The sequence below is a fragment of the Pan paniscus genome, chromosome 4 (genome assembly GCF_029289425.2).
Source record: "Pan paniscus chromosome 4, NHGRI_mPanPan1-v2.0_pri, whole genome shotgun sequence".
NCBI lineage: Eukaryota > Metazoa > Chordata > Mammalia > Primates > Hominidae > Pan > Pan paniscus.
In genome coordinates this window covers 58,545,199-58,561,411 of record NC_073253.2, presented here as the reverse complement: position 1 = coordinate 58,561,411, position 16,213 = coordinate 58,545,199, and the positions used below count along the sequence as shown (strand labels likewise).

At 36.2% G+C, this 16,213-nt stretch overlaps 1 protein-coding gene across 1 annotated transcript in view; it reads left to right on the top strand.

Moving 5' to 3' along the window:
* The window catches only part of MTREX (Mtr4 exosome RNA helicase), a 117,971-nt gene that overhangs the window by 72,228 nt on the left and 29,530 nt on the right, over positions 1 to 16,213 (top strand). The window contains exon 19 of the mRNA XM_003827367.5: positions 7,952 to 8,080. Within this exon, the coding sequence (XP_003827415.1) occupies positions 7,952 to 8,080 (129 nt within the window). The remainder of the gene's footprint in view (positions 1 to 7,951; positions 8,081 to 16,213) is intronic.

Sequence of the window (16,213 nt, the reverse complement as noted above, 5' to 3'; positions counted from 1 at the left end):
CTCCTGCGTCAGCCTCCTGAGCAGGTGGGACTGTAGGTGCCTGCCACCAAGCCCAGCTAATTTTTTTTTTTGTATTTTTAGTAGAGACGGGTTTCACCGTGTTAGGCAGGATGGTCTCGAACTCCTGACCTTGTGATCCGCCCGCCTCGGCCTCCCAAAGTGCTGGGATTACAGACATGAGCCACCGTGCCCGGCTTGTTTCTTTTTTTTAACAGTTCTATGGAGATGATACACACTCTACAATTTTCCCAGTTAGGGTGTATGACTCAGTGACATTTAGTATATTTGCAGATATGTGCAACCATCACCACAGTCGATTGTAGAACATTTTCATCATCTCAAAAAGAAACCTATGTCATTCACCTGTCCTTCCATATCCCCCAGAAATAGAGAAAATTTCCTTCTGTTCCTGGTGTGTTGAGTGTTTTTCTCATGAAAGATAAATATTTTGTCAAATATTTCTTATGTGCCTATTGAGGTGATCATGTGATTTTTGCTTTTTATTCTATTTTGTATTCTGATAAGATATATTACATTAACTGGTTTTCAGATGTTTACATGACTGGATTTCTGAGATAAATCCCAGTTTGTCATGATATATTATTCTCTTTATGTATTGGGATTCAGTTGGTAGTATGTTTTTGAGGATTTTTTATGCCGTATTCATAGGAAATACTGAGGATTTTTCATGCCAGTATTCATAGGAAATGTTGGTTTGTTGTTTTCTTGGTGACATCTTTGTTTGGGTTTGGTATTAGGGTAATGCAGGCCTCATAGAATGAGTTAGGAAGTGTTCCCCTTTTCTTCCATTTTTTGGAAGAGGTTTTGAAGAACTGGTATTAAATATTTTTTCCCCAATATCTTCATCACATTCAAAACTTCTTAAATATTTGGTAGAACTTGGCAATGAGGCCACTTCGGCCTGTGCTCTTCTTTATGGGTACTTTACTAAGAGATTACTAAGTCAATTTCTACTTGGTATGGCATGTTCTTCAGATTGTCTGTAATTTATTGATATACAGTTATTCGTAGTATTATTTTATAATCCTTTTTATTTTTGTATGGTCATTAGTAGTGTCTCTTTCATATCTGACCTAGTAGTTTAAATCTTTCTTCTGGGTAAAGTTTGTCAATTTTGTTAATCTTCTCCATGAGCTTTTGGTTTTACTGATTTTTTTTCCCTCTATTTTTCTGTCTCTATTTCATTAGGTTATGCCCCATCTTTTTAATTTTCTTTCTTCTGGCTACAGGTTCAGTTTACTGTTCTTTTTTCAACGTGTTAAGGTAGAAGATTAGGTTATTAACTTGAGATACCTCTTCTTTTTAAATAGAGCTTTTACAATTATAGAGGTTTTACAATTATAAATTTCCCTCTACAGACGCTTTAGCTGTATTCCATAAATTTTAGTATATTTTATCATTTTCATTAATCTCAAAGTATTTTCTAATTTCCCTTTTGATTTCTTCTTTAACCCATTGGTTATTTAGGAGAGTGTTAATGTTCACATACTTGTTAATTTCCCAAATTTTTGTCTTTATTATTTCTAATTTTGTTTTTGTCAAGAATGTACTTGGAATTCTTTCAGTAGTTTTGAATTGTTCTAAGTTTGCTTAATGGCCTGACATGGTCTGTCCTGCAGAATGTTCTATGTGCAGTTGAGAAAAATGTGTATTCTGCTGCTTTAAGGTGGGATGTTTTATAGATGTCCTTTAGGTCTAGTTGGTTTAGAACTTCAGGTCTTAGACTTCTTTCTTTGCAGACCGTTCTGTCTGGTTGGTCTATCTATTATTGAAAGTGGAGTATTGAAGTCTCGTAACTATTGTTGTTGTATTATCTATTTTTCCCTTCATTTCTATCAGTTTTTGCTTCATGTGTTTTCAAGCTCTGTTAAAATGTATTTTGTTTTGTATCAGCATAGCTATTTGAGCTTTCTTTTGATTATTCTTTGCATAATATTTTTTCCCATTTTTAAATTTTCAGTCTTGTTTATATCAGTAAATTTAAAGTGTGTCTCCTGTACACAGCATACACAGCAGTTGGATTTTGGTTTTTCTAATCCAATCTGAAAATCTATTCCTTTTTTGGATTGCTTAATCTGTTCACATTGAGTTTTATTACTGATATAGTTGGATTTGCAGCTGCCATTTTAATTTTTGTTTTCTGTGTCTTGTGTCTTTGTTTTCTCTTCTTTTACTGCTTTCTTTTGTATCATGTGAATTTTTTCTAATGTGGCATTTTAATTTTTTAAAGATTTCATATACATACACATGTATGTATGTATGTGTACATGTATATATATGTATATTTATATAGCGAGAGAGAGAGATTTTCTTAGTGTTTGCTGGGGCTTTCCATATACGTATTATTAGAATAAGCTTTAGGTTTACACTGACTGAATTCCAGTGTGATATAGAGGTGTTATTTCTGTATAGCTCTATTCTATTTTCTCTCTTTTTATGGTTATACATATTACATCTATAAATGTTACAAATCCAGCAATACATTATTATGATTAATACTTTATGTACTTTTTATTACTTTTTGAAAATTTTTTATTACTTTTTGAAAATCATTTATGGTTTTTTTTGTTTTTTTGTTTTTTGAGATGAAGTCTCACTCTGTCGCCCAGGCAGCCTGGAGTGCAGTGACACAATCTCAGCTCAGGTCAACCTCCGCCTCCCAGGTTCAAGTGATTCTCCTGCCTCAGCCTCCCAAGTAGCTGGGATTACAGGCTCACGCCACCACACCCAGCTAATTTTTTGTATTTTTAGTAGAGACAGTGTTTCACCATGTTGGCCAGACTGATGTCAAACTCCTAACCTCAGGTAATCCAGCTGCCTCAGCCTCCCAAAGTACTGGGATTATAGGCGTGAGCCACCATGCCTGGCCACTTTTTATTACTTTTAAAGCTTATAGAAGAAAGGAAAGCAAGTGTGTATATATAGCTTTTGTTATATTAACCTTCTTATTTATCATTTTTGGTTCTATTTGTTCCTGTGGATTCATGTTACTACCTGGAGTTACTGCCTTAACCTTAAACAGTTTTGCTCCCACCTACTTCCATTATGTTGTTACTGCCAAGATACTATATTTTGGTATGTTACAGGCTCAATAATACAATGTATACATATTGTTTTATACAACTGCTTTTTAAATCATTGAAGAGAAAAAGACATTTATTTCTATCTTTTATAATTATATAATTACCTTTACCAGTGTTCTTTATTTTATTATGTAGTTTAAAATAAATGTCTAGTATTACTTGATTTTAGCCTGCAGAACTTCTTTTTGTGTTTCTTGTAAGGTGGATCTGCCAGAAACAGATTTTCTCAGTTTTTAGTCTATCTGAAAATGTCTTTATTTTGCCTTCATTTTTGAAAGGTAACTTTGCTGGATATAGGATTCTTGGTTAACAGTTGTTTGTTTTTTTCTTTGAATATGTCAACTCATTGCTTTCTGGCCTCCATTGTTTCTGCTGAGAAGTTTTTGCTGTTAGTCTTGTTGAAGTTCCCTTGTAAGAGATTAATCTTTTTTTCTCTTGCTGCTTTAAGATTTTCTCTTTTTGATTTGGCTTTCCACATTTTTATTATGATAAATGTATCTGCATAGAAAGTGACCGAACTTCTTTGCCTTTATCCTACTTGTACTTTATTGAATTTTATGGCTATGTAGATGAATTTTTTTTTTCCAGTAAATTTTGAGAAGTTTTCAGCCACTATTTCTGTTTTTGTTTTGTCATTTTTAGAGACAGGGTCTCACTCTGTTACCTAGGTTAGAGTGCAGTGGTGCAATCATGGCTTACTGCAGCCTCAAACTCCTGAGCTCAAGCAGTCCTTCCACCTCAGCCTCCTGAGTAGCTGGGACTACAGGTGTGCACCACCATGCCTGGCTAACTTTAAACAATTTTTGTAGAGACCAGGTCTCATTACATTGCCCAGGCTGGTTTCAAACTTCTAGGCTCAAGCAATCCTCCCGCCTTGGTCTCTCAAAGTCCTGGGATTACATTTGTGAACCACTGTGCCCAGGCCATTATTTCTTTGAATATTTTTCTACTTCTTTTTCTAAACCTCTCCCCTGGAACTTCCATTATGGGTATGTTGCACTTAATGGTGTCCTATATTTCTCTGAGGCTTGGTTCATTTTTATTTATTTGTTCTTGCTCTGTTCTTGGGATTGCATAATCTCCATCAATAGTCTATCTTCAGATTCACTGTTGATATTATCTGCTAGTTCAGATCTACTGTTGGGCTCCTCTAGTAATTTTCCTCACTTCGGTAAATAGACTTTGAAACTCTAAAATTTGCTTTTGGTTTCTTTTTGTACTTTCTGTTTCTTCATCGATATGTTCTATTTGATACAATATTGTTATTGTACCTTTTACTTCATTAATTGTGATTTCCCTTGATTCTTTGAATATATTTATAGTGGCAACTTTTAAGTCTCTTTAGCCTAACATCTGGTCACTATTACAGGCAAATTCTGTTGCCTACATTTTTCCCTGTTCTATGGGTCATAACTTTCCTGTTTCTTTGCATGTCTCTTTTTTGATAATATATTGTAGTAACTCTAGGTATTCCCCTCCCTGCCTCCACCTCTTGCAGGCCACTGTTGTTATTTCCTTGTTTATTTGTTTAGTGTCGGGCTGGATTATTTGATTGTAAGTCTCTGTCCTGTCTACCTCTTACCCCCTATAGTATGTAGCCTTTTAGTTTGTTTCTGGGGTGGAGTTGGGGGTCACAGCCTTGGTTATGCCCACAGTCACCCTGAGATGACAATGGTTTGGACAGGGGTCTCTGTGACTTTACCTTTCTCTGGGCATACCCAACTGTTAAGCTCTGTTAGCAGGAGGGCTCCTCCCACTATCATTTTTAAAACCAGGTTCTCTTCTGCAAACTATCTGCTGTACAATTTAGCCTATATCTCCAATGAATACAGATCTACCAATTGCATTTCACCACAACCTCTGCTGTTTCTGAAAGTTATCTTAGTCTTGAATTTCCTCAGGCTCTGTTACAAATAAAATCTGGTCCTTTGGGAAGATATTAAGAGTTGTCTGTTTTAAGGCGTATTTCTTCACCCAGGCAAAGTCTCTGAGTCAAAATTCTAAAGCTGGGGGTGGGGAGAATGCACACTTTTCTCTGAGTAACATCACCGCTTTAGAAGCAGGGGCATAGGTGGAGGGTTGGGGTGTAGCCTCAGGTATTTTCATCTTGCCTCTCCCAACATGGACCCATTGCCTTATAAACCAGGGGAAGGGCTGTTGGGGCCCTTTTTCTCAGGAGCACCACACCAAGATAGAGCCTCTGGCCAACCAGTAGAGGCTAGGTGAACGAAGGGGAGCCTCTACCTTTCAGCCTTACTTGCAGAGGACTTAGCAGCAGCAAAAGGTAGGTGGGAGGAGAATGAGAAATGTTGACATCCTGCCCCTCCTAAAAGCCCTCTCCAAGCAAGAGCTGCAGGGATACTGAGCCCTTCTGTATTTTTGGCTTCACCAGTCTGGAGTTTCTGTTTCAGTGAAGTGGGAAGAGTGAGGAAGGGAGCGATCTTTTTTCAGATATCAAAGACTTTACTGAATTTTAGATTTTTTTTTGGACTACATCTTTCTTTATTTGATATATTCTCTTAGGACTGTTTCCAGAAAATTTAAATGATTGGTTTTTCATAATTTTCTTCAGTTGCTGGGGAGCAGGCTTGTGGATCACACTGTCATGATCTGGTAGTCAGTCAAAGGTTCAGGAGAGAAAAATTATAGCTAACATAGTTACAAGTATGCATACACACACACAAGACATATTTTTAAAAAATTACTTGCCTCTTTTGATCCTAAATTCATTTCTGTGACTGCCTAACTATAAAGGTAGAATCAGTTGATGAGAGTTCTTTTAGGCAAAGATAGAATGAGGACTAGAGAGGAACACATTCATTTTTTTCTGTTTCTATTGATGGTGAAACTAATTTTTCCATTGCACTACCTGAATTTGTTCACTAAAAATGTGAAGTACATTTTTATTAATTTTGGGATCTAGGTCAGAATACAAATCCAAAGATTTTTGTGGCCAATAGAGCTTGCCAGAGGCAGAGGGAGTATCCAAACCGACGAAGAAAACTGTTAGAAGCATTTTAAATAAATAAAAATGTAATTGTAATTGTCAATGTTATTTTAAATTGCTTGTTTCTTTGCATTCTACAAGCTTGGGATTACCAAATTATGTTTTAATTAGGTAATTTCAGTTTATAGCAAGAAATTAGCCACACTTTAAAAGGAATAAAGAGAAGCTAGGAAAAAGAAGTTCAGTTATACTGTTAGGAAGTAAAAATTAGGACTTAAAAACAAAAATCTAAATTAAGATAATAGAACACTTAACTAGTTTTTTTATCTGAAAGTGGACATTGATCCATCTTTACAGAGTGCAAAACTAGAGTAAGTTAGCTGAGAAAAAATTTATAATCTTAGGAAATACTTTTAACAGCAAAATTTTCATTTAATGTTACAATTTAGAAGGCTTCCTATTGTGTTTCCATAGTAACACTTGAGAATATTTCCATAATGCTATAAGTTGGTTTTAGTAGCTCTGCAAAAATAGATGATTATGTATGATATACTTGAGTTATAATAGTCACTTCTGTGATTGTTATATCTTACAGAGAATATTAAATTTATTAATCTACAAAATTGGAACCAAATCCAACAACAGAGTTATCTAGAAACATTAAAGATTGCACATACGCCTGTGGGGTTTTTTTGTCCAGATACTCACATCTTCCTAACACCTTGGAGCTAATTCATCTATCACATTGTGTTATGCATCTTATTCAGAGGGTTTTTTTCCTCCTCTGTAAAGCTAATGTGATAATCCTTGAGTCTTCTTATAATCATTGACTCCTTAGGAAGACTTGATAGTTGATCATAGCTATTTGTTTAGCTCATTGTTTGTAAAACTCATTTCATAATGACTGAACATAATCTTTGCAGATAAAAATAATCTAATCAAACTATCTTCATTTTTGCTTTGTGTTTAAACTGAGGAATGTTTTGCAACTTCCTTTAAAATAACCACATTTTGAACTAATGTATGCTGAGAAAAAGTTTTTCTTTCGTATTGGAAAAATAGAGTGTATGCTTTCTTTGAGGAAATTTGAACTCAATGATTTAAAATAATTGTGATTTCTTTTTTCTTCAGCATTTGGAAATATGTTTTATTCTTGTTAAACAATTGGTAGCTTATTGCAGAAATAGATTGTAGAAATGGATTCATTGTCATTTATTGACAGATTTTCACTTTTTTAGTAGGAACTGTCCTGGGTGGAGTCCACATAGTCAAGTCTTTGCCGTATAACTTTCCTTTTGTGTATTTTATGCAAAACAGATTATTTAAATATTTTATTTAAAAATGCAGCATTCTGTACTGAAAAAATATCTTCTGTTATTGCTTCAAAGATGCTACTCAAACATACATTATCATAGTGCAGAAGTTGTGAGATCTTAGTAGTTGTTAGATCTTCAGAATTATAGTTTTATTACAGAATATTAAAGACTAAAAGACAATAAAAATTGGAACCACATTATAGAAATGCTAGCATAATAAGCAATAAAATAATCTATTCTCAATCTATCTTTTATGTTAGAGTGATTTGAAGATGCAAATTAATTTTCTGACACTGAAAATTTTAGTTTCTTAACATTATTAGAAACATTCTGTGACACACTTGACAGTGCTTGTACTATTAAATTAGAATTTATAAATATAAAGTTATTTCTGTGTTTTCTCATCCAATGGAACATGTTGAATCCAGAGAGACAGTTTTCATTTCATAAAATAAGTATGTATTACACAGTTTGTGTCAGTCATAATGCTAAATGCTGAGAAAATAGTTCCTATACAGATGGAACTTAAAATTTATGGGCCAGTTTCTTAAGAATGAATGAACATCTTCTGTTTTGTTTTTTAGCCTAACTCTGGTGAACTGGATCCTTTGTATGTAGTAGAAGTACTTCTGCGCTGTAGCAAAGAGAGCTTGAAAAATTCAGCTACAGAAGCTGCAAAACCAGCTAAACCTGATGAGAAAGGAGAGATGCAGGTTTGTACATAACTTTCTGTCTTCTGATTTCAGATATTCTGTAACTTATTTGTCATCACCAAAGTTCTCCAATGTGATGGTAATGAACATACTATCATGATTTCTAAATTAGAAGTTTTCAAGGTATTTTAAGGTATATTAGTAAAGCTATCTAACGTATCAGTAGGATAATTAATGAGATTTGTTTTTATTTTTCTTTTATCAAATTACAACAAGATAAATCATGACAGAGTGAAAGAAAAAGTATTCAGTCATTGAAATTTTACATGAAGCTGGATTTTGCCAGGGCCATAAAGATTTTTCATTATCCTTGCTTGTGACTGAGTGATTTTACAGTTTGAATCCATTCATGCTGTTTATTTCCCATTCCCATGGAAATAGAGGCAGTCCTGATTTAGGATTTTTAGACTTTACAATAGTGCAAAAGTAATACATTAATGAGATATTTAACATTTATTACAAAATAGGCTTTGTGTTAGATGATTTTGCCCAAATGTAAGCCAGTGTAAGTGTTCTTAGCACATTTAAGGTAAACTACACCAAGTTATGTTTGGTACATTAGGTGTTCATGTATTAAATACATTTTTGACCTAACGATATTTTCTACTTACAACTAGTTTATCAGAACATAACCCATTTTTAAGGAGGAGGCTCTGTAATGACTGAAGCATTATTTTAACAATGAAAAATTTCTACCCAAGTTTCCGTAGTTAAAATCATTTAATTTACATGTGCTTCTAATTGAATGTAAAACATGGCGTATTAGATAGGTCTTTTACAAAATGTCATTGTAATGATATTTGTTATTATAAGCATGGTTTGTAGAAAGTAAAATCTGCCACTGTAGTATCATAGACTGCTTCTTTGGATCAATAAATTATTATGGGTTTTGGAGTTGGCAGTATTTTTAAAAAGACAATTCACTGTAACATTTTTAAATGACGATTTAAATGTTTATTTATAATTCTGAATATTACCTAAACTTTGGTCTCCTTTTCTTAGTATTCTAATTTGTTCACCTCTAGAATTCCACCACCAAGTGAAACTTGTGTGATTTTTATTTTTTTCTAACATTTATTTTACTGATTGACTGCCTAACTATAAATAAGGCTAAAACTCCCACAGTTAGGCATATACTCTTTGTCCCCAAAGGGCCTTTAGGAGTTGTTGCAAGTTGGAATAGCAAATGTGTGCCACACATCTCAACATTCTCCCTTTCTCATGGCAGACATTGATAGTAAGTCATAGCACTCTTACACTGAAAGCTCAGATTCTTCCAAGAAAATTATATAGGAAGTCATGAAACCAAGGCAAACTGAGGGCCTTTCCTCTGCTCCTGTAGCATTTTTTGTTATGTTTATTTCAGTCTACGCTGCTAAGGAAATTGGCAAGGGGTGGGGGGTTGTTAACATGAATTTTACAGATAGTCTGTGACTTTAAGGGGATGCAGCTTAATAAGGAAGCATTTTGTGCTTCAAAACTGCTCAGGGTGGGTAATTAGTAAAGCTTTATAAAGGAAGTAGTGAGATTTTAACAAACTTGTAGGAACATGAGTACCTTTACAGACAAGAATTATATTCCTAGCAAGGGAAGCCATATGTACAGAGCATGAAACCCCCTCTTTAGAAAGAACTTCACATTTTTCTGTTCCTTGTGGTTAATGACAAAAGGCATGAAACAATGTACAGAGAGAGGGACTATAGGTTAAGAAACCATATTATATATATTTACATATAATTATATAAATATATAATTATATATAATTATATATTTATATAATATATATTATATAAGTATATGTTTTATAAATATATTGTTTGCCTTGTAGATTATCTTGAATAGAAATCCTAGACAGAGAAATAGTTATGTGGGCAGTTTATAAGGAAATATTAGCTCTCAACTTCATTGATTGTGTAGCATTATTCAGGGTAGGTTAAAAGCAGGCTTCCATTGCATAAGGTAAGTAGGATTTCCATAATCATCCTTGCCCTGTCTGACTTTGAGTGGATATGATGCCAAATTTAGCTTTTTATCAGCGTTTATAGAAGACTACTTTCTTTTTTCTTTTTTTTGAGATGGAGTCTCGCTCTGTCGCCAGGCTGGAGTACAGTGGCACAATCTTGGCTCACTACCACCTCTGCCTCCTGGGTCCAAGTGATTCTCCTGCCTCAACCTCCCAAGTAGCTGGGACTACAGGTGTTCGCCGCCGTGCCCGGCTAATTTTTGTATTTTTACTAGAGACTGGGTTTCACCATGTTGGCCAGGATGGTCTTGATCTCCTGACCTCATGATATGCCTGTCTCAGCCTCCCAAAGTGCTGGGATTACGTGCATAAGCCACCGCACCTGGCCTTGAAGACTACTTTCTGAAGTGACTTTTCCTTGTATCTTTAATATTCTTGAACTTACTTTTCTAAAAAAGGCTTAGAGTGTGTGTGTGTCTGTGTGTAGAGGGCAAGAGCACTCCAGCTCTGAATTACATTGATTAACAGAGGTGAACAGTTTAGTGTGTTCTAAAGATCACTTGCAGTTTTGACACTGTTGCTTTGCCAGCTCCCATGTGTCTGACCATTTCCCCTTATCATGGCCACATCATGATAGTTAAATGAGACTCAGCGTCAGGGAGTGAAGATAAGGGAGTTCTGTTTTGTTTTTCTAGACCAGGAACTAGGTGGAATCATTCCTCATTAGATAAAAACATCTATAAAAGGACATGGAATAGAAGATTACAGATTAGAACTGTACACTTATAAAAATTTGAGGATTAAGATACCAGTACTTGTCATGGAATAATATTTGCTGTTTTGGCAGGTTTCAAGTTTACCTTGAAGATGTTCTATGGAAATCAGATTTTTTGAGGGGGTCAACTTTGAACGTATTTTAAATTGCTGATTTAAATCCTTTGTCTATTAAGTCAAATTTCTTGGCTTCCTCAGGATATTTTCTATTAATTACTATTTTTCTCTGTGTATAGGTCATACTTTATTAATTTATTTACATGTCTCATAATTTTTCATTGAAAATTGGACATTTTAAATAATGTAGTGAGATGGATTAGGGATCCTTCCTTTAGAGTGCACCTAGCTTAGACCTAAAAAATAAATAAACAAGGCTGGGTATAGTAGCTCATGCTTATAATCCCAGCACTTTGGGAGACTGAGGTGGGAGGATTGCTTGAGCCCAGGAGTTCAAGACCAGCCTGGGGCAATATAGTGAAACCCTGTCTGTACAAAAATAAATAAATAACAATTAGCCAGGCATGGTGGCATGTGCGTGTAGTCCCTGCTGTTTTGGAGGCTGAAGTGGGAGGATCGTTTGAGCCCAGGAGGTTAGGGCTGCAGTGAGCCGTGACCATGCCACTGCACTCCAGCCTGAGCAACAGAGCAAGACCCTCTCAAAAAAATCAATCTCTTTGTCTAAAAAAACATAGTAGAGTTGAGCTTGTTTTATTCCCTATAAAAACTAAAAATAACATCTTCACATATGTCCCTAAATTATTTTTCAAAAACTCAGACATACACCAAACGGATATACTGGCACATAAGCCTCAAATAAGGAGGAACAGAGGACTAAAACTCTGACTGCTGTTCTTTGTTCTAAATTTCTTCCTGAGGGGCCTAAAAGAGCCAGAATGAACATTTTTTTCTACTGATCCCAAATTTTTAGACAAAACTTCTCCTTAACCAATTACAAATCAAAAATCTTTAAATCCACCTATAACCTGTGGGCCCCTGATTTGAGATGTCCTGCCTTTTTAAATCAAACCAGTATATAACCTCCATATATTGATTTATAACTGCTGTAACTTCTGCCTTCCTGCCCTTAGAAACCCTTACCTTAAGCCATCTGGAAGGTCAGGACTTAAATATTAACTACCTAATCCTCCTTGCTTGGCACCCTACAAATAAACACCTTCCTTTCTCCCACTACAAACCTCAATGTAGATATCTGGTCTTACTGCAGCAGGCAAGCGGGCCCCAGTTTGGTTCTCTAACAGTAGCAACTCTGTAAATCGGAGTTTTCCTGCACCCCCAGAGTTTATTCTTGTTATTTGTTGTCACTGGTTTGTGTTGTCATTTCTGAATTATTTTAAGTCTATATTTTTTAATTGTGTGTGGCCACCAAGGTCTCTGCTTGGTTAGTTTCCTGGTCAGCTCATAATTGTTCAGAGACTTCCTTAAATGCCTGCAATCATTAAGTTCTCCTATCTGGCCAGGCATGGTGGCTCATGCCATAATCCCAGCACTTTGAGGGGCTGACGTGGGTAGATGACTTGAGGTCAGGAGTTCGAGACCAGCCTGGCCAACGTGGCCAAAACCCATCTGTACTAAAAATACAAAAATTAGCTGGCATGATGGTGTGCGCTGGTAGCTTCAGCTATTCGAGAGGCTGAGGCAGGAGACTTACTTGAACCCAGGAGGTAGAGGTTGCAGTGAGCCAAGATTGTGTCACTTCACTCCAGCCTGGGTGACAGAGAAGGGCTCTGTCTAAAAAAAAAAAAAAAAAAAAAAAAAAATTCGCCAGTCTTTACTTAGAGGCTTTGTATGCATATTGCAGCAAGCCATCAACCCTCAGCTAGGCAGTTAACAACATTACCTTAGCCGCTTCCTGGATGTACAGTTTCATGGTCAGACAGAAGTGAGAGCTTAGAGTCTTTTCAGGTCTTTCTTGACTATGCACACAGCCCTGTACATGGCCTTCTAGATTTCCAGAAATGTGTGGGAGCTTTTCTAATTCCCCATGAATGTCTTACTCCCCAGCCTTTCCTTTTAAGCTTTCTGGTTAACCTGTTGTTTCTCCCACCTGTCATTCACAACCTCAGGCAGCCATGGTGTTAAGCAGTTGCTTCTTACTATTTTTGAGAAACACAGCCAGGAAAAAGGTTTGCACTGGTAAGCTCTCAGTCAGGTCAAATAAAAAACAGCCTTGTGAATGGAGTCTTCCGGGGAACCACCAGACTTCAATAATGACAATTCTATGGAAATAGGCCTTCGAAGAGGTTCCAGCCCTATTCTCTCCCCTCCAGTGGCTGCCATACTGGTTTTCAGTGGGATTTGCTCTTTGATTTTCAGGCTATTAGGAAGCTAAGGAGTGGGAGATGGAGTAGGATAAGTTAAATTTGCCACAAAGCTTGTTATTCTTACCAAAAGTCAGCATTTTTCTTGAATATATGCTCCCTGGATTCCTGCAAGCCTTTGGTTAATTTCCAGAATTTTGAAGAAGTTGATTTTGACAAGTTTTCTCAGTGTTGGCATTGCTTTTATGGAGAAAAGGATTTTTGGAGGTCCTTACTCCACCATTTTCACTGACACAAATCCAGTTTTTTAATTGCAAATTAATCAATAGCACGTTGGTTAAAATAACTGCGTGTGCCATGACTTGATTAAAATTCAGTTGGTTCAAAAAACAACTTGCTTGTTGAATGAAAAATTCAAAAACCATATTTTGTTTCAGGTGATAGTCTTGATTTGAAGAAATTACATAGCTTGAAATGTATTTAGAATGTATTGACTTAAAACTTGCTTCTTATATTGTCTACCACATTTGCTTATTTAGGGGAAAATTAAAAAGATTTAAAAGGTCTAAGGATAAAAATACTTCCTGTTATTGGTATTCTAGCAAGTTTCCACTGATTGCTCACATGGTTATTTGGACTTACAAAGACCAGTGCTGCATCATGTTGAACCTGAATTCTGAGTTATATCATGAAGGTAATTAGGTTTAGAAAATTGAATAAACTGCCATATGCAAATATTATGATGTTTTTAAATATCTGAAATTTGATATTTATAATTTCATGACAACTATTCATTCAATTTTTAAACATTTAACTTCTTGTTTATAAAATGTCATGTTTCTAGTTAGGGAACTCTTAGGATTTCCCTTTTCTGTGCTTTAGGAGGCATTTATAGAATGGCCTTTGTAATCTGTTTCCTGTCATTAAAGTGTTAGTTGACCATTTCTTGGATGGAGTTTATTATGGAAAGCAGCCTTTGAAATAGGACAGTTTTTGTCTTCTTTCTGAATCTCGTCTTCACAAAATAGTGTTACTCTGTTTTGAAGGAAATTCACAGATACCTGTGCATATTGAATTCGACTACAGGTATATAAAAATACTCTTTCTAAAGCCAAGTGAATTATTTTTAATTTTTCTACCTTTTTAGATGTAGTTAAGTGCATACAAATTGTGCATCTTTCACTCTGGATGTCGGCTATGTGGTACTGATAATTTTTCATGTCCTGAGTCTTCTCTGTCCAAACAGTGCATCAACTGCTGGTTCACAAATTGGTGGCCCAAGACCCAATGCAGCTTACAGAATGTTGTTTCTAAAATGAATTAGACCAGCAGTCCCCTGTCTTTTTGGCACAAGAAACTGGTTTTGTGGAAGATAGTTTTTCCATGGACCAGTGTGGAGCAGGGGTGGTTTGGGGATGAAACTGTCCCACCTCAGGTCATCAGACCTTAGATTCTCATAACGACCAGGCGACCTAGATCCCTTGCATGTGCCATGTTTGCACTGGTATGAGAATCTAATGCTGCTGCTGATCTGACAAGAGAGGGAGTTCAGGTGGTAATGCTCTCTCCCCCACCACTCTTGCTGCATGGCCTGGTTCTTAACAGGCCACAGACTGGTACCATCCCGGGGCTTGGGGACCCCTGAATTAGACAGTTTGGAAGTAAAAATAAAAATGATAGTAAAGGGCCGGGCGTGGTGGCTCACACCTGTAATCCCAGCACTTTGGGAGGCAAAGGCGGGCAGATCACCTGAGGTCAGGAGTTTAAGACCAGCCTGTCTAACATGGTGTAACCCCATCTCTACTAAAAATACAGAAATTAGCCAGGCATGGTGGCAGGTGCCTGTAGTCCCAGCTACTCGGGAGGCTGAGGCAGTTGAATCACTTGAACCCAGGAGGCGGAGATTGCAGTGAACCGAGATCGCACCGCTGCACTCCAGCCTGGGTGGCAGAGCAAGAATCCATCTCAAAAAAAAAAAGATAGTAAAGGATTTATAACCATATGAAAATAAAATAATCCATGAATCCAGAGAGAGATATATAAAATATAAAGGAAATGGCTGGCCGTGGTGGCTCACGCCTTTAATCCCAGCACTGTGGGAGGCTGAGATGGGTGGATCACTTGAGGTCAGGAGTTCGAGACCAGCCTGATCAACATGGCGAAACCCCGTCTCTACTAAAAATATAAAAATTAGTTGGGCATGGTGGCACACGCCTATAATCCCAGCTACTCAGGAGGCTGAGGCAGAAAAATTGCTTGAACCCGGGAGGTAGAGATTTCAGTGAGCCGAGATCATGCCATTGCACTCCAGCCTGGGCGACAGAGCAAGACTCTGTCTCAAAAAATAAAATAAATAAAATAAAATAAAAGTTAGAAAAGTCACCATTAGGCAACTACCACAAATAGTAATTTACTATGGCAAGAATCATCCATGGATGCTGAAACTGGCAAACTGAAAGTTTAATGAAGAAAGGATATTTACAAAATCTCTAAAGGCTCTCCCTACAAATTTCTTAATTGTAGAGAGTAAAATAGTAAATAATACTATAATAAAGAATCCTGCAGATAGCACCTTAATTGAATGATCAAAGTGATCAACATTATCTCTAATAATGTTGACTAGTGGACTGAGTAGAACAGAACATGACTTCCACCAAAAATGGATAATCTGAATCTTATGATTCCTCATAACTAGAGAAACCCAAACTGAGACTCATTTTATAAAATAACCTATATTCTTTTTAAAAAATCAAGGTCTTGAGAGACACAGAAAACTGGGGAACTGTTCCAGATTAAAGATGAAAGAAATGTGACATCAATGCATGATCCTAGTTTGGTTCCATGGAGTAGTGGTGGGGAAGGTACAGTGGTATAAAAGACATTATTGTGAAAGAGGACGAAATCTTAATATGGACTACAGATTAGATGATATCATTGTCTTGACATTAGATTTTCCTCTTTTAATACATGTACTTTATGTGTGTAGAAAGAGAACGATGAAGCAAATAGGCAAAATATAACTAATTAGTGAACTGAAATAAGGGTATGTGGGATTTATTTCATTCTTACAAGTTTTCTGTAAACTTGGAATTCTGTGAAAATGTCAGTACCATGAAA